At 46.8% G+C, this 19,046-nt stretch overlaps 1 protein-coding gene across 4 annotated transcripts in view; it reads left to right on the top strand.

Moving 5' to 3' along the window:
• The window catches only part of NEDD4L (NEDD4 like E3 ubiquitin protein ligase), a 150,832-nt gene that overhangs the window by 67,575 nt on the left and 64,211 nt on the right, over positions 1-19,046 (top strand). For all 4 annotated transcript variants that reach the window (XM_077777563.1, XM_077777562.1, XM_077777564.1 and 1 more), the window contains 4 exons: positions 4,164-4,214; positions 13,082-13,143; positions 13,307-13,409; positions 15,065-15,231. In XM_077777563.1, coding sequence (XP_077633689.1) covers positions 13,097-13,143; positions 13,307-13,409; positions 15,065-15,231 — 317 coding nt within the window. In that variant the 5' untranslated portion in view covers positions 4,164-4,214; positions 13,082-13,096. The remainder of the gene's footprint in view (positions 1-4,163; positions 4,215-13,081; positions 13,144-13,306; positions 13,410-15,064; positions 15,232-19,046) is intronic.

The raw sequence follows: 19,046 nt of genomic DNA, 5'->3' as shown, positions 1-19,046 counted from the left end.
GTGCGCACCTTACTTCTTCTGGTGCATTTCTTGCCAGGCAGTCTCTGCCCTCCTTCCCGCTTTGCTGTGACGCGCCCAGAGGCCAAGCTCTGTTCTCACCATGGCCTCTGTGGTACTCTTCACGTTACATCCTTCCAAACAATTCTAACCCAACGATCAGCGGTCTCTCGTTTCTTAAAAGGATGTATCTTTGAGAAGTCAAGTCTCCTTTATTTCAGGAGGACAACAAAAATTGGTGTCCACTTGAGTGCTGGCAGCTCTGGCCCAGCCCCCACACGGGGGACCTTGAGACATGACCGAGGGCCACTGTAGGCTTTCACCAGAGCTGTCATTCTAGTCCCCGGGCTTCAGGTTCCGGTGGCGTTCACAGTTGGTGGCGGCACGCCTGTCCATGGCTATGGCACACGCTTGTCCCTTTCCTTCTTATTTAAATGGGTATAGTTAGAGGCACTGGGTGGCTCAGTCGATTAAGCCTCTGACTTCAACTCAGGTCATGATCTCACAGTTCATGGGTTTGAGCCTCACATCGTGCTCTGTGCTGACCGCTCAGAGCCTGGAGCCTGCTTCAGATTCTGTGTCTCCCTCTCTCTCTGCCCCTCCCCTGCTCACACATTGTCTCTCTCAAAAATAAGTGAATATTTTGAAGAAACATTTTTAAGTAAAAGTTTAAATAGGAATAACTTTTTTAAAAATTTTTTTAGTGTTTATTTCTGACAGAGAAAGAGAGGCAGCGTGAGCAAGGGAGGGTCAGAGAGAAAGGGAGACACAGAATCGGTAGCAGGCTCCAGGCTTGAGTTAGCTGTCAGCACAGAGCTCAATGCAGGGCTCAAACCCACAAACTGTGAGATCATGACCTGAGCCGAAGTCAGACACTTAGCCGACTGAGCCACCCAGGTGCCCCGGGAATAGCTATTTTACAGGGGTAAGGGCAGTCTTCAGTATACTGCAGTTAATCATCATGTAGAGAGCAGGCTCTAACAGTGTCAGGTGTATAGATTTTCCTTTTCTAATAACGGAATATAGATTTTTGCCTCACCTTCTATGACGCATTTCAGGGGCTCCATTTTGCCTTGCCATTACGTTGAAAAATATTTGGTGGCTTGTCAGAAGGGAGGATTTATAATTCTGTTACTGACCTGCCCATTTTCAGCCTCTGGAACAGCAGGGCAGGTAATTAAGTTTGAACCTGACAGCATTTACCACTTACAGACAAGCACCAGAAAGGCCGTATGAGCTGAAACCAATTTGGTTTTCTCCTAGGCTCTCATCGTCAACGTGATGCTTGATGGAAATGATTGTGTAATAGAAATTATTGAAAATTGATTTGATTATTGTATTTTCATAACGAGATGTCACCCTGTGGCATCAGCAACGTCAGGATGTTGTGGTGGCCTCAGACATGGTCTCTCCAGGCCTGTGGGTGGGACCCTACCACACGGCCCAGCCAGGGGTACTTGAGGTGCTCCTGCTTCTCAGGCATAAAGGTCACCAGTGGCTCTCCGATCCCCTACTAGAATCAAAGGTGTGGAATCGAAGGTGTGTTTTACAGTTCTCATTAACCTACATGGTTTACATTTCCTCAGGTTTCTGTAGTTCTGGCAACGACGGGGTGGTTTGGAAACCTAGGTCACACTGACACCCTCCACTGACTGGTGAAACGTTTGTGTAAGCCAGACTCTCTGTACCACGTGCTGTTCCGCCCTGGTCCCTGTGTCATTTAAAACGTGGTCTTCCTGCAGTCATCCTTGACAGACCAGAAGGAGCCTTCTGTTAGCTCCATTCATGAAGTTGCCGCGTCTTTGGCTACCTTAGAAATTGTGTGTGAAATCAAGTGGGGAAACGTGTGAAGGTACAAGCAAAGCTGCTGACCTGGACAGTGAGTGCCCGGGGATTCCGTCCCCTGCCCTGATAGAGGGAAGCCGCAGGGTCTCAGCAGGAGGTATTGTCCGAGAGAGCGCCCCAAATGGGCATTTTCATAGCGCCCCACACAGTCCCCTCAAACCGCTGTCTTCAGGATCTCTTCCCACCCACACTGCACTGAGCCAGCATCCCAGGGAGAAGCACGGGCTGGTGCACAGCTCCTGCCTGTCAGTGAGATGCAGGACCGGGTATTTATTAGTTTAGAGCCCGGACTCTGAAAGCGACCTGCCCAGATACGAACCCTGGGGGTCACACACCTCTCTAGTCTCTAGCTTCCCCGTCTGGAAAATGCGCATCGTACTAGCGCCCACCTCTTAGAGTTGCTGTGAGGGTTAGAAGTGGCCTGAGCGTAGCGCCTGCCTCGCTACTATAGCTCTTAGTGGCAGGTGCCTGGGCAAAGCTGCATGCCCTTCACCAGTTTACAACTCTGATAACATCTCCCCATTTCTCTGGGCAGCAAAGATGTCTGCCTTTTCTGGACCTTCCGTTGATGGCTGCTGCTGCTGCTGTAAGATCCACAGCATTAATCAGCACCCGTAGCTTTGTGCTCGATGAGGTCCTGCATGCTGGATCGTAGCCAGGGTAAAACAGGAGAATCCCATTGTGAGGACTGGGGCCAGACTCCTGCGTCACATGCACCTGACCAGTGGTAACTGATTTTTTTTTTGCTGTCCTTACCTCATCATCTAGAGGAAACAGAAAGCTTTCTAGTTAATCAGATTCTTAAGAATGACCTAAAAGGAAATCCTGAGCTTAGAGCAGATCATTTCAGTAAATCTCATTCATGTTTACCAACTGCTTCTCTTCAAATGTAAGAAGAGAGGTTTTCCAAGTACGTTTAAATAGTTTCTGGGGGCGCCTGGGTGGCTTAGTCAATTGAGTGTCCTACTTCGCCTCAGGTCATGATCTCACAGTTGGTGGGTTCGAGCCCTGCATAGGGCTCTGTGCTGACAGCTCAGAGCCTGGAGCCTGCTTCGGATTGTGTTTCCCTCTCTCTCTGATCCTCCCCCACTTGCGCTCTGTCTCTCCCTTTCTCAGAAGTAAACATTAAAAAAAAAATTTTTTTTTAAGTAGGTTCTGTAAAGTAGAAAATTACTCAGTAAACCAGCAAGGAATGAAAACAAGAGCCCCGGATTTCGGTTTAAGTGGTCTGGATTCTTTCTTGGGCTTTCCCTCAGGCTAGCAGTGGGACAGGTCGGATCATGTGTAAAGAACTTTCCTGCTTTTAGGCATTTTGAATATGGTAGAAGAAGCTGCATGTGTTTATAAGAGGGTAACAGACTTCTACCCCAGGGTCATCCAAATGTCCGAAGCCATAGCACAGACATCCTTACAGGACTTAGAGTCAGCAAGACCTGTGGGACAGCCTGTGGCCCAGGCCAATGTCCCCTGAGCCAGAGTTAGGACTCCCAGGTCTGAAAGGGGAGGGTCTTGCCTCTAGGTCTCACGTCAGAATGATGAACGCCGTGTGGAAGGACAGAGACAGGAAGAAGTACGGTGTGTCCAGAAATTACTCAGCAAACTAATCCTTGAACTTGGATTCCAAACTAGGGTACTTATAAGATTGGAAGTTTGAGGCCATTTTTTAATGAGAAGTAATTTGTAAAATTTATCAATAACTAGGCAATTACTCTTTCCCCAGACTCCGCTCTCAGGAAGCTCTTTCTAGCACTTAAAGATTTGTTAAAATGTTCCCAACACGTCACTCCTGTCTTCTCTGTAAACTGGGCCGGCTGGGCCCCCTAGCCCTCTCTGGTCCCGAGTGTCCCTTCCCGTACTGATCACATGCTCCCCAGTCCCAGGCGATGATTTGTCTCCATTCTGGGGGTAACAGACCCCCTACAGAGGCACAGGCAGCTGAAGTCCTGGTGGCCAAGGGCCCGGGCTCACCCGGCTCCAAGGCGCCGGCTGCCTGCCACCCCGTAGGGCCCTCTGCCTTCCCGCGCTCCAGGGTCGGGCCCTGGACCCTTCTGTTTATAATGAAACTTTTTTTTGTAGTTGGCACACAGTGTTACATTAGTTTTAGGTCTGCGACATTTCACTGTACCTCACTCATGCAGTGCTCGCAAGGGGGTCTACTCTCTGTCACTGCCTGTACAACACTGTTACCGTACCCTGGACTCTAGGCTGTACTTTCATCTCCCACAGAAACCTTAGATTAAAGAAACGTATTAAATATTTTAAAGAATGCTGACGTTTAGTGGGTACATAGGGACATTAACTCTCTGCTCTCTTCTCAACAGACACGAGACGACTTCCTGGGACAGGTGGACATACCCCTTAATCATCTCCCGGTAAGGACTGTTCCCCGCTTTACGGTGCATGTGGTGAACCGCGCTTTCTCGTGGTTTCCGGTTGGGTGTATTTCGGAGCAGTATTTCCTCCAGGTAGTGGAGGAGGCTGAAATGAAGGGCGTGTATGCTGGCCCTGGCCCTTTCTAGAAAGTGGTCCTTGGAGGGGGACGGGAGAGAACTTAACTGTGAAGATCGGGTGTATCTGAATCACCCAGGTGTGCCTGTCTGCGTCACCAGCCTCTCTATCTTCCACGCTTCCTTTGTCACATCACGGAAAACGGCTCCCTTTCTCTGGCCAGCCCCCCTCCTTGTCACTGGGATGCTTTTACTTGCAAATCCATCCTTTGGGTCCACTCAACATGTGTTGCCTTTGTCTAGAACTACACACGCTCTTCCCACCCCCCACCCCCCGGCTGCATCCATAGAAGCTAGCGCCTCCCAGACTGGGGTTTATGGCTCTTCCTGGGCAGCAGGGGGGACCCGAGCAAAGACGCTGCTGGTTGAGTGAACTTGTCAGCTGGAAACCCCCACCGCAGCTGTAGAGACGGCACTGAGGTAGCCTGTGTGATGTTGCTGCCGTTTCTCTCTGCTCAGACGAGTAGCAGAACAGTTTTGAGTGTGTGGCTGCTGACTGGGGCTAATGGTGTCGTGCTCCAGAGGCAATGCAGGTAAACTGTGGAGACAGGACCTGGAGGCCTTGGGGAAGGCGGGTCGGCTCGTATTTCAGCTTCAGTTTTCCAGATTGTTCCATCCCCACCCCTCCTGCTCCCTCTTCCACAGGGCAGCACAGAGTGACTCAGATAGTATCGAAGAGAAGAGAAGTCAAATGTTTCTGCCTCCCAAGGCCATTTTGTTAATTTTGTTACTTTTTTTTAAATGCTTGTTTATTTTTGAGAGAGAGAGACAGAGTGCAAGCAGGGGAGGGGCAGAGAGAGAGAGAGACACAGAATCCAAAACAGGCTCCAGGCTCCGAGCTGTCAGCACAGAGCCCGACACGGGACTCGAACCCACAAACCGAGAGATCACGACCTGAGCCACAGTCGGAGGCTGAACCCACTGAGCCACCCAGGTGCCCCTTGTTAGTTTTTGTTTTAATATTTTGAGCAAATAGCGTCAACAGTCTATAAACTGAAGTGACTTAAACCTCCTAGTGCAAGCGTACCGCTGTGTTGAAACGGTGGCTGTTACCGTATGGTAAGTACCACGAAAGACTGTGTCTTACCCAAGAAGCTCTGAAGAGGTGTTGTGCAGGATATGATAGCAAGCAATTTATTCTTACTGACTCAGGGGAGCTATTGAGGAAGAAAGGTTTCAAGCACGTTCCCAGAGATCGGAAGCAAATGTGATGTCATGAAAACATTTTTGTTTCCATCTAAAACCCTGAAGCTCCCAGGTGCTTGCAGAGGGCAGATGTATTGCACGGGACTGACTGCGCGTGGCTTCGCCAACCTGGCCGTCCTTTCTGAGTCGCATGGGGAGGGTGCGGAAGTCTCCACTTTGCAAGGAAAGACTCTTCACGTGTTTCTGCGTCAGTTGGCCTTCTGTTTATCCTCTTCGGGTTGAAGCTCTCTGCTCACATTTTCGAGCAGTGTTAGTTGGCCCATTCTTTCTCCAGTGTAGCCCTAACCACCCCTGTCCCTAGCATAAAAACCACATCTGTCTGGGTGAAGGCAGATGAGGTGCTAACACTCCCTAAGAGGTGGAAGGGGAATGTTTTAAACAACCCTGCTCCGACAATCCCTCATTTGAGTGATTGAGTGCAAATTGGGTTTTGAAAGGTTGGGGGACCGGGGTGGGGGTGGGGGTTCAGAATAGAACAGTGTTCCTTAGTAGAGGGAATGGTTTAGCTTTGGGTTTGGGTGGAGGCAAGAGTGAGCTTTCAAAGGATGAGCTGGTGCCAGGGCCGGAGGCTGGACTAGAAACCAGCCAATGAGAGAAAATAGCCAGTGAGTGCCTGCAGGACGCTGTGAACTTGAGTCTGACCCGAGCCAGGTGAGCGGTTCGGCCCGTCCCCGTTTTGCACCCACCCCCGGATTAGCTTATCCTGGAGTGGGGCAGTCCTCATACTCCCGATGGACTAGCTTCGGGGAGCCAGCTGCAGTCCAGGAAAGGGGCCACAAAGGAAGTCAAAGGAGAGGGATGGCGGCGCATTCTTCACCTTCTCGGTGGTGGTATAACCCAGGTAGCATATTCTGAATGGACACAGACCTCAGGCTCAGGATTTGAGGGGCTCTCGTGTGTGAGTTCGATCGTACATGTAGGGCACTTGTGGGAACATTGCACAGTGTCGTTTTATTTTGTAGAACAGCAGTGGGGTGCCTGGGTGCCTCAGCCGGTTAAGTGTCTGACTTCAGCTCAGGTCATGATCTCACGGTCTCTGGGTTCGAGCCCCATGTTGGTCTCTGCTGACAGCTCAGAGCCTGGAGCCTGCTTCTGAATCTGTGTCTCCTTCTCTCTCTGCCCCTTCCCCACTTGTGCTCTGTCTTTCAGAAATAAATAAAAACACTTTAAAAATTAAAAAAAAAAACAACAACAACAACAAGCGTGGGTGTAAGGAATAGATGTTAGCGTTTGAATGTATTTTGTGGAGTCAATAATGGTTACTCTTTTTTCGAAAGCTCCATGACCATGGTCGGGCAGATTACATATGGCCTGGAGACTCAGTATTAGTCAAAACCTTCAAATTCTAGATAAACTAGGAAAACTGTCTCATCAGTAATGAGAGAAGATAGTGGAGAGCAGTGACGTGGTGGTGAATTTGCCATTTTTGACCCATGCGAGCCCTTTCAGGATTGAAGGTATCTAATTGGACATTTGATTATTAATTTCATGCAGCCCTATTAGCTGATAGAGAATGTGTCCTTCAGCAGCTGTTTGGTGACGGATAGGATTCTAATCTCTGAGGACGAACCTGATGAAACGGCTTTCTTCCTCACATAGCCCAGCATTCTCACCTGCTACAGTAGCCACACAGTAGTTGAGCATTTGAACTCCGGCTGATGTGACTAAGGAGCTGAATTTAGAATTTTCTTTCATGTTAATGAATTAAAATAGAAAAAGCCACGTGTGGCCCATGCCACCATATTGGATGGCACATGTGAAGGTGAGACCGTGTGCCCTTCCTTGGATTAAAAATAAGGTATGATTCCAGATTCCCTTTTCCTCACGCAGATAGGAATGCCTAAACCCCCACCAGGTTCAGCTAGTGATTTTTCATTCAGTCATCTTCCCCTACCTGAGGCTGTTTTTTCCAGTTCTATGCATCTGATATAACAAGAACATTTAATTTAAGTAATAAGAAAAAGCCTAGATGTTTAAAATCCTAGGAATTAAAGAGAAGTATTTATTTTTTAAATCTGTATTAACAAACTACCTGATAGTGTATATCTCCATGTTGATATATGTATCTCAGATAGATATATAATTATCACACACATACCCATTAATTTATTTAAAGGCATTTTATTTTAAATTTTTTAATGTTTTGGGGGGGGGGGGCGGAGAAAAAGAGAGACCCAGAATCTGAAGTAGGCTCCAGGCTCTGAGCTGTCATAGGGCTTGACATAGGGCTTGAACCCACGAACTGTGAGATGGTGACCTGAGCCAAAGTCAGATGCTTAACCCTCTGAGCCACCCAGGCACCCCTGTTTTACATATTAAACAAGAGTGAGGCTTTATCTTATTGCCACAAGATATCATGAATCTTTACTCCTTTAAAAAAAAAAAAATATCTGTCTTGATTATGGTCTAAGAAGTTGCTTTAATTTGAATGAAGCTCTTTTCTAAATCAGGAGCTTCATGAAGAAGATCCAAGACAGCAGAACTAAACTTAGTGTAATCTCTCATGATTGTTAAGAAATTATTTTTGATCATTTAAATCCTGTTTTGTGTATGTTTGAAGAATAAATATTTTAGACCCATAAATTGATGTTTGCTGAAGACCCTTCTTGCCTTGCTGAAATGCTGTAGGCATATTGGGTCCGTTGCCAATGGATGTTGGTGTTTGTGATGTCAAACATGCCTTTAGGATCGCAGGAGTGGCTTTCCTACGTTGTCGTCACCTGCCGCTATAAATACACTGGCCCCAGGGAGGCTGGACAGTCAGAGCAACCCTGAGCACCCCCTTACACAGGTGCACAGTACAAATGACAGGCACCTTGGCATCTCAGATCTGGCGCATGTGGGTCCTGCTGGGCCCTGGGGGCTGAGCTGGAGTTCAGCCAGCGTTGACAAATGAAGAAGGCACTCGGAACAGAGACGGGGCAGGGAGGGTTGTGTGAGGCCAGGGGCCCGGCACATCAGAGTCACCACCTCAGTTATCCAGCACAGTGGCCAGAGGAGGCCACTCTCCACTCCCTCACTGTCCCCTTCACAGGAAAGAGTCCGGAGCAGGGATGTGAAAGAAAATAGACCTCTCTTCCCTGTTGTGATGCTGGATTCCTCCCTGCTGCTCACCTCAAATATTTGCAGAGGAAAGGGAGTCAGTGTAGACTTGGGGTGCGTTTTCATCTTGGCCCCCAGAGTCCCTGCTCCCAGTGCCCTGAAGAAAACAGGACGTGAGGGTCCAAAACAGGAGGGCCCTCTCTTTCCTTTGTTCCCATCCCAGATTTGCTGCTCACCTCTAATATTTCTTGCCCTTATTCAGTTTTGAGAATAGGAGTGAGGGAAGGAAGGAGAGGAGGCAGGGAGAGTAGGTAAGGTTGGTGGTCCCGCCGTGTATGCAGATCCGAGAATTAAGAAAACGTAAATCCACAATCACAGAGGTCTCCAAAGGTCAGGCTTTAAAAGAGCCCTTGGATGTGGGAGACAGGCCGGTCGCCCTGACAACCTTCATGAGTCAGTAATCCTTCCCGGGCCTCTGTGTTGTCGCCTGTTAAGGGAGGGCAGGTGCTCAGACGGCTCCGGGTTCCCACCCAGCTCTGTGGGGCCACATCGCAGCTGCTCCGCGCCTCACTGAGCAGAGGCACAGACGACCACGGTGACCCGTGTGTCACCTGGTGGACTGGGGCGGCAGGGCTCGCCGGAGGCGTGTGCAGGAGGCGAGACTCTGTAATTGAGGAAGGTCGTCGTCATTGGCCTACCTGCCTGACCTCTGTCCTCGGGCTGAGACAGAGCCGCCCTTTGTCCTGAAGCAGGGACACCACCAGCAGGAGACTTAGCTGTAACGCCGCTTTTCCTGCTGATTTGTCTTGAGCTGCCGTTTTTGCATCTGTTTGTTAAAGCCAGTGGGTTTATGACTCTTCAGGTTCAAGGCTTAGGACTGCACGTTTTACGACTTGCCTTTACTAATCATCTAGAGGCCAGACCGCTCCGAGACTTGTAGTAACAACGGAGGGACATTTTCTGGCAGCTGTTTGCCTGTTATGCCTTTGACATTTTTCCCGACTCTTCCTTCAGTGGTGTCTCCAAGGCCACCCATCCCTTTCAGCTGCGCAGTCTCTGTGTCCACGGGAAACACGCTGGGCTGCAGAGAGCTATTTTAAAAACCTGAATTTCTCCTATTTTAGTCAAGTGCTGCTCAAGGCAACCAAGGTATTTTTTGAGCTTCCGTTTCTCTAGAGCGAAGCATTTTCAGGGAAGTGGTATTGTTTCTGGTGCCTTAGTTGTACTTGAAGGTAACTCGGATGATAAGTGCCCCTTTTATATTTGTGGCTGAGAGCAGGGTAGGGATTCCCGCTCGCATGTGTAGAATTCAGCGTCCTAGAGCTCAGAGCGGCTTCACAGACATTTGTCTACTCCCTGTGTTTTACAGTTGAGGACATCTGAGCCCAGACAGAGAGGTGACTTGCTAGGTGACTCAGTAGGCTGGCGGCAAGGCTGGGCCAGACTCTGGGTCTCTGATGTTAATGTCTGATGTGGTCGGGGGCCTGGGCGGGCGGTTGAAGGGGGCTCAGTCTAAGGATTGGGTGCTCTTGGTGGTTGCACGCAGGTTTTGAATCTAGGGTCCTGGTAAGGCTGTTCACTTCCCATTTGTGCACAAAGCTGTTCTTCTCGCTCTGTGCCCTAGTGACTGCAGTTCTTCTGAAAGCAGCTACTCTTTGTAAGATGAAAGTGCTATGTATCCAAAAGATTTTCTTTGGGATGTTCGGCGCCTGCAGAACGGGACAGCACGGTCCGCTTTGGCTGGTAATGCTGCTGTCAGCGTCAGCCTGTTGGAGGTGCGTGTCTCCCGGTGCTGGCCTGGGAATCTCCGCTGGGCTTTGTTCCAGCAAATCGGAGCAGGTAGGACCCTGGGTAATGCTGAGAAGAATCCTGTCCCTGTGTACAAGGTCACCATCTTGCTCACATGCGAGAATTTCCACGGAGGTGGATTTTCATTTTTTAATGCCCTGCCCTTTATCGGAGGACATGGAGCTGGCAGTCCTCCTTCATACAGATGATGGGAAAATGGAGAATCAGCTGATGATGATAAAGGCCAACGTTTGTTAAGTGTGCCGGTCATGTATACCAACTCAGCTGATGGGTTTAATCTCCACAACAATCCTGTAAGATCCCGTGATGGCCCCATTTTTAGATAAGGGGACACTGAGGCGCAGGAGAGGTAAGGGACTTAACTCTTGGCCACACAGCTGTGTCAGTAAGGAAGCCAGGACACAGACCTAGGAGGTCCGCCTCTTGATCTGTGTGGCATTTGTCCTTTAAACCACATAGTGTGTGGGTGGGTTCGTTATCAAAGGAGTCTTCTAGGCCCTGTGGTTTCCTCTGTTCACTGTCTCTTGCTCTCTCTGCTTATCTTCAACTCCTCGTGCCTGCTGAGAATCCCGTGGTTTTGCCCATGCTGAATGCTTCGGCTTGAACTACCCTTCCTCCCGATTCCCCACTTGTCCAAACGTGCCCATTCATCTCGGGTTGGATCACATGCCCCCAAACGACGTTGATCCCCAAGTGAGAATCAGGCTCTCCCTTCCATCCCATGTCTCATGGAATGTGATCTCCACACGTCAGTGAATTTGTTCTGCCTTAGGTTCAAGTTCTTGATTGATACATCCTTGTAACTCTAAGGGAATGCGCCAGGTTGTATCCACATGCCTTTCACATGGATTTTGTTCTAAAACTCTTTGTGGTCAAACAAATGAGAAGGAAGAAATGGAATAATATTCTTGATTAATAAATTTTCCATAATAAGTGCCGTATGATTGGAAACCTCTTTTTCTCGAAAATGTTTCCCAAATGCCTAACTGTATTGCCTTAAGAGGACAGCCTAGAAAATATAATTGACTTCCTTCAGCAATGGTGACATTTTCATGGCTTCAGTAGTTCACGGTAGATCAGACGGATTAATCAGCTGCTTGTACATGTGTCTGCTTTGTGCCAAGCAGTGTTCTTGGCACCGAGAATTTAATGGTGAGCAAATCCAGGTTTCTCATCTCATGAGCTTAATTCTAGAAGTGGTGGATGACAAATTAGTAAATAAGTAAGTGAACAAGATAAATTCAGATAGTGAAAAGAGGGGAGAGAAACCAGGATACTATGATAGAGGGTGGTAAGGGAAGGCTAATGGTGGTAGGTAGGATGATGCAGTGTCTGAGAATGTGACCTGTGATCTCACACCTGGGTTCAAAGTGGAGCCAACCATGGTCATTTGGAGCCACAGCTGGTTAGCAGAAGAACCTGCTGGGGCAGGATTGGATGTGATGTGACCAGGACAGATGAGGCCAGGACAGAGAGACTGGCTGACAGTGAGGTAATAGGTAGTAAAGAGCCAGGTCACGTTTAATCTTACACGGCCATAGGAAAGCATTTTCAGTGTATTATAAGCAGAGCAGGAAGCCATTGGAGCTTAAAGGAGGGATGACATACAACTTAGGACGTTCCAAATACCAATGCGTATGTACACACCTACACAACCCTCCAATACAATATGTCAGTTAAGCATAGTACTGTGGTTTGTCTCTCTTGCCACAAACATAAACATTTTACATTGTTTGGAATTAAAGATCCTGGATATTTGAGGTTTTTTACTATATAGAGTATTTAAAAATTAATGAAATAGGGACATTTTTCCAACTTTCTACTTGCTTTGACCAACTTACTTTGCACAGTAAAATGAGTACTGATTGCTTTTTAAAAATAGCACAATTACGTGGCACCTGGGTGGCTCAGTCGGTTGAGCATCCAACTTTGGCTCAGGTCATGATCTCGTGGTTTGTGGGTTCAAGCCCCGGGTCGGGCTTGGTGCTGACACCTCAGAGCTTGGAGCCTGCTTCGGATTCTGTGTCTCCCCCACTCTCTGGCCCTCCCACTCACACTCCGTCTCTCTCTCTCAAAAATGAATAAATGTTAAAAAAAATTTTTTTAAATAAAAATACCACAATTGCACTCCTAGCTTCATGGAGAAAGCACGAGTAGAGGCTAATTGATGGCGCTCCACAGAATGGTCTCCATGGAGGAGAGAATCTTTCAGTTATCTTAAGCCGATGACATGGTATTTTCATGTTAAAAATAAAGTAAAATTGCCTTCGCAGACATATTTTCCTGTTAACACCACTTTTAGGTTTCTTGGATCACATGGGACAAGAAGGCACCAGTGACCACTGGTTCTCTGAAATTAATCAGCAGTGAGATTGAGGCCTGCACCCTGTAGTCAGAAATTACACTTGGCAGTGACGACTATAATTTTGTCATTTGTCTAACGCTGGGGTTGGCTCCTAAAAATGGGTGTTGGTAGTGACATCTAGTGGATCTTGGGTAGATAAAGTTCTGTGACCTCTAAAATAATGACTCATGGAGTACCAGGTGAAGACCCAAGCCCATTTTCACCCTTCCCATGTTCTAGAACATGAGCGTGTGTGCTCTGTAATCCGGTTTGGTGTATCTAACATTCGAGACTATCAAGGAGTTTTGAAACCTACTTTTTCTTCCTATAGACAGAAGATCCGACCATGGAGCGACCCTATACATTTAAGGATTTTCTCCTTAGACCAAGAAGGTGAGGCTCTGGGGTGCGGGTGTCCATCACGCTTTGGTCATTGGTTTTCTCTGAGGAAGATTTCAGCTGCTTTTTCCCTTTGCATCTTTTGTAAAAGTCTTCATAAATATGAGAGATGTAACCAAGTCGTATCCTTTATAACCATTTCTCTTCCATCATGCAGTCATAAATCTCGAGTTAAGGGATTTTTGCGGTTGAAAATGGCCTATATGCCAAAAAATGGAGGTCAAGATGAAGAAAACAGTGAGCAGAGAGATGACATGGAGGTAAGTTGCAGAACTGCAAGCCTTGGTCTGCTTTCCTTGCCCAGGATCATAATAATATTTTATTTAAGGCTTTGTGATTTAAGGACACAGAAGTGTGTAAAGCTGAACCCTGAAAAAACTGTGTTCATGCATCTGTGATCATCTACTGATGTGTTTGGGTTTGGTTAGAAAAAAAAAAAAAAAAGATAAACTTTTTATGTTGCAGCATCCATAATTGAAAAGGCTTCCCCTTATAAAATGCCATAGCCATATTTCATTCATAGCCCCACCCCAAAGTGAAATTCTGCTCACCTATCTCATTCTCTTACTTCTTTGGACTTTCAGCTCATTGTAAATTTCCTCGTTGCGCTTGGAATTGCTTCACAGTGGAAGCAGTGAATTGATTTAGAAAATCTTTTCCAAGTTTTCTTCCTCATCAGGCCCCCAGGTGATGCATTAGGAAAGCTTTCCTCTAGAAACGCCATTTTGGAAGTAGCCATCCGGAGGAATTCCACCCACCCCCTCCCCCGGCATAGCTGCCTTTAAACTCCTTAATCTCATACTTCTATCATGAGCCCTGATGTACCTTCTTAGTGCATGCTCCTGACACTGCCCTTTTGTGAGATTCTCACGTTGTTCTACAAACGTCCATTGACCAAGGGCGCCTCCGTGGCTGATTTCCACAACTGTTTGCAGCTGCTGCATATACCGTGATACGCAAATTATGTGTTATGGGCAAGTTATCGGAACCCTCTGCAGGCCAAGCGGTCATATTTCTGGGCAGTGTTTCACTTGTGTGTTTTCATCCCTCTGCGCGGGGCGGAGGTGAAGTGGGTGGTAGGGATGTATGCATGTTAAGATTTCATAAGCACATCGACCGATTTTTATCTCAAATCCCAGGAATTTTTTACACTCTTCTGGCTCTCCGACTGCACTAACCAGTGAATTACTCAATTTTCCAGCGACTTTACTAGGGGATGTTAGGAAGGAATACTTAATGCCTAAAATATGTGTTACAAAAACGTAAGTCTTAACTCTGGTACCATGAAGCCTGTTTATGGCCACAAGTGGGGAGCGCCTAAGTGGAAGGCAGCTTCTAGACTTCTCTCATGATGGTACTCAATGCAGAATGGGAGCCTTGCCTGCTTGCAGAGCGCACCTCAGCGCCGTCCTCCATGGGGAGCGATAGAGCCCGGGCCCCCTGGCCCCTCATGCCGTGATCTCCATTAGAACACACGTGCAGAATGGCTCTGCGCCCCAGCTCCCTTTTACCTTGTGGGGGTGTCAAAAAGACAACAGCTGTAACATGACCCATGTCACTGGCATGGCTTTGTATGGCCCTGGCAGCCTTCAGGTCACAATAACAAACACGAACATGAAAAGAGGCTAATGTGACTTAACACAACACACTGGACATGTCCAAAGCTGGGCTGTTCTGTCCAGTTAGAAGGCAGCACAGTGAATTGGTCATTGCTCAGAATGTTTTTTGAGGCTCTACTAGAGTTGATTTTTTTTTTTCCCCTTTTTGGGAATTTCTTCACACGTGGCACACAAAGCCACTGAAAGAGCCAGAGCTCGAAAGAGCAAGGAAGAAGGACCCAGAGCACAGTGTGATTCTTTTTTCCTCACGTCTGAAAGGCCCACCTCAATGGTCTTCATTTGCTCTTATTCCACAGCACGGCTGGGAGGTCGTGGACTCGAATGACTCGGCCTCTCAGCACCAGGAGGAGCTTCCCCCACCTCCCCTGCCTCCCGGCTGGGAAGAGAAAGTGGACAATCTAGGTCGAACCTATTACGTCAACCACAACAACCGGACCACTCAGTGGCACCGACCAAGCCTAATGTGAGTGCCGTGCCGTGGCTGGGGGCGCGTCCGCGGGCATGGAGGTTGGAACATGACAGTCTCGGGGACAAGGTTGGGAACTCAGTCTTGTGTCAGAAGAGCGTAGGATATTTTGTCCTACGTGGGGATGTATAGGACAGCAGGTTACTCTTGATTTAGTTAAAGAGCACGGGAGCCCGTCAGAATTTGCATATGATCAAGAAGCAACTCTTTTCCTTGGGTCATGTTCACCTACTTTAAGTATGAACCAATTCATTTTAGACAAAATGAATACAGTCTTTCATATAGGTTCCTGACCTACTGAAGTTATCTTTCCTAGATTTATCTTACATATGACAATTCTATCACTTGCCTTGTCATTGGCTTCCTCTCCTGACGAACCCAGAACGGAAAACAGCAAATGGATTGGCTGTACAATTTTCTTCTAAGTTTTTGACTTTTAGTCCCTTTAATTATTTAATTTGGAAATGCAACTTATCTTATTTTTCCTCTTTGGGAAATTTATAAATCATCCCCGTGATCTAACTAGACACCCATGGAAGGGTTGCAAACTCAGAATTAGTCATCACTGTTTATCCTAATCCTCACCGGCCTCAGGGATGTAGTGAAATGATTGCTGTTTTGTTCACACAACAATTTTCTATTTGATGGTAGAAGATAAACACTAGTTAAACCTCAACTACGTTCAAAAACGATTTGTAGCAGCTTGTTTTTAAATCACAGTATCCAGCAAGACCTCAATCTATTAGTATACAATAAAAGGCAAAACAAGTATTAAAAGAAGGAAAAGGAAATTTTGAGCTCCCAGCAGCCAAGACAAGGAATGTAATTGTCAATGAATTACATCATTCTCAATACGTAATAAACACAAGTATATATTAGATGAGATCATTTTCTGTTTAACCCAAACTCTGAAAGAAATTTGCTCATGATGGTTTTTAAATGAGTGGTATTAGCACTATGATGGGTGATGGCGGCGTCAGTAACCCTTTTATCTTTAAAGTTACAAAGATTCTGCTTATGAACGAGGGTGGGGAAGGTAGCCAAGGAGTCTAGTCCAGGTTTTGAGTTGGAGAGAAAGCTTGCCTGATCTGCATCAATGAATAGCCATTCCATCCTAAGCCCCCAGGTGGGTTCCGTGAATATCAGCTGTGCTTGGTCAGCTTTGGACCCAGCTCATTGTTCACAGGACAGTGGAAATAGGCCAACAGCCAGATGAGCATGAACTCTTCCTTGTGATTTTTTTTTCCCCCAGAGAAATATAAATAGAAATGGTTTTGTTCTTTTATTTTTCACTATTTCTCTTTGATTACTGACCATAGCTATTGTGAAACTATTTTAAGCCATTTGATTACCTGTTTGTAAATGTTTGGGGGAAAAAAATTGGACCCTCATTCCTCCCCCCCCTTCCCCGCCATGTAACATTGGTTACTGTAAATGGTCAAGTATCTTGAATCAAGAATCTTGGTCGCAGTACCCTAAGCAAGGCACCGTAGTCTTCACTTGCTTAACATAATGGGACACTTAACACATGGGGATCAGAGTGTCTCCTGACAGTAGCAAAGTGACTGCTCACAGCTCACAAAGAAAGAAATCCTAATGGCCAATGCATAGATGGAAAAAAGTTTACCTTCATTAATAATAATGCAGACTGAAGTCTACTATTTTGGGATAAATGGAAATACTTGCTTTCTCTACCTCCCAGAGTTGTGAAACCCTAATGAGGAAACTTCTGAGAAAATGCTTCATATGTTTTTGTAAACACACCACCTTGGGGGCAGTGTCCCAAAGAACTAAACCGAAACAAAAGAGATCATTTGTACACTGCTGACTCATCAGTTGTCCAGAGCGACATGAGAAAAATGCAGCCCTTAATCCAAGTTCAGGTTCACATGTAGTTTAGGGAGGGGTCAGTAGCATGACTGTCCCCATCAGCGAGGCAGCTATGCCAAAGAGGCTGAACCAGGAAGGATGTCAGCAGAGCTCAGGTGGGGCCCAGGAGTGCTGCTTCCAGTGGGCATGGCTTCTAGAAATCCAGAGAAAAGTTAGATAAGGAAGAAGAGTTCGTTTCCATGGTAACCTCTTCATCCCATCTGAACGGTCTTGAGAATTTTAGTTCTTTCTCCTTAACTTTATTTGACTTGGCCAGAAGCCCTCAAGCCTTACAGAATTATTTTAAGGTATTATGGGTTTTTTTGTTGTTGTTTTTATTTTTTTTATGTTTATTTTTTTTTGAAAGAGAGAGTGCGAGCAGGGGAGGGACAGAGAGAGAGGGAGACATGGAATCTGAAGCAGGCTCCAGGTTCCAAGCTGTCAGCACAAAGCCCAATGCAGGGCTCAAACTCATGAACTGTGAGATCATGACCTGAGTCGAAGTCAGATGCTCAACCGACTGAGCCACCCAGGGGCCCCTAAAGTATTGTTTTAATTCAAACTTAATTAGTTGCATGATTCAATTTTTGCAGAATACTGCCACAGCCTTTGGGGGGAAATTGACATTAAGAAGTGCCTTATTAGGGACGTCTGGTTAACTGAATTGGTTAAGCATCCAACTCTTGATTTTGCCTCAGGTTGTGAGATGGAGCCCTGAGGAGGGCTCCGTGCTAGGTGTGTAGCCTGCTTAAAATTCTCTTTGTTTCTCCCTCTGTCCCTCCCCAGCTTGCTCATGCACAGGCGCTTGCACTCTCTCTCAAAAATAAAAAGTTTTTTTAAAAAAGTATTAAAAGGTTATATCTGAGGAAATGAGACAAAGAAGTGATGGCCATGTGCTAATGCAAAGAATTAAGAGTGTCCTTGTGTTACCCAGTTTAATAGGCTTGTGGTCCAGACTTCAGCCCCCTGAATAATCTCACTTGACAGTTCATCGCCCTCCGGCTGTCCTTACAAGGTCCCTCTCTACCCTGTCCCTTGCCAGATTTACCACCCACAGTCCTAAGCCTACGGTGTATTAAGTGGCTGGACCATTCACAGCTGCTTCCTGATGATTCTCTCTTCTTGGCCCTGTGGATGTGCTGATGCCCAAACACTGAAACAAAACTACCATGTCCCCTTTCTTCTGGCTGCCTTTACCTTCCTCTGCGAGAACTGCACTTCTTGTTTAGCTCACACTGAAGGACTTCTGCTTCCCTGTGGTGGCAGGGAGCACACCATACTCTGGTGGCCTGTGGGAAGAGGGTCAATGTTCTCTTACTTCCAGATCCACCACTAGTGCCTGGCTCAGAGTAGGAGCTCAGCAAAGTACCTTATAACTGAATGAATGGCTACAAGTGAATCACTTCTCAGAGCAATGACAGGCATACGGTTGAGGGAACTGTCTAGCCTGGATCCAGAACTTCAGGATGGAACGCTGACCACAGTGATCGCGGCTCTCTCAAGTCTGAGGGTGGCTTTTTTTTTTTTTTAATGTTTTTTTTATTTCTGAGAGAGAGAGAAACAGCATAAACAGGAGAGGGTCAGAGAGAGAGGGAGACACAATCCGAAAGAGGCTCCAGGCTCTGAGCTAGCTGTCAGCACAGAGCCCGACGTGGGGCTCGAACCCACGAACCATGAGATCATGACCTGAGCCAAAGTCGGACACTAAACCGACTGAGCCACCCAGGTACCCCTGAGGGTGGCTTTTTCTCTATCCATCTATCTGTGGATGGATGGATGGATAGATAGATAGATGAAATTAATGACTGGAGAAAATTGAAATAACTATTTCCTAAAATATTTTCTTGCCTCCAATAAAATAATTTTCTGATTTAATCTGTCAGCTCAGAAATATTTTTAAATGTTTATCTTCCCATTAGCGATGATTTCTAGTTTCAGCAACC

This window comes from Crocuta crocuta, unplaced genomic scaffold, assembly GCF_008692635.1.
Source record: "Crocuta crocuta isolate KB4526 unplaced genomic scaffold, BGI_CrCroc_1.0 scaffold36, whole genome shotgun sequence".
NCBI lineage: Eukaryota > Metazoa > Chordata > Mammalia > Carnivora > Hyaenidae > Crocuta > Crocuta crocuta.
Note: the sequence above shows the minus strand (reverse complement) of the source record. Positions and strands in the feature narration are given on the sequence as shown.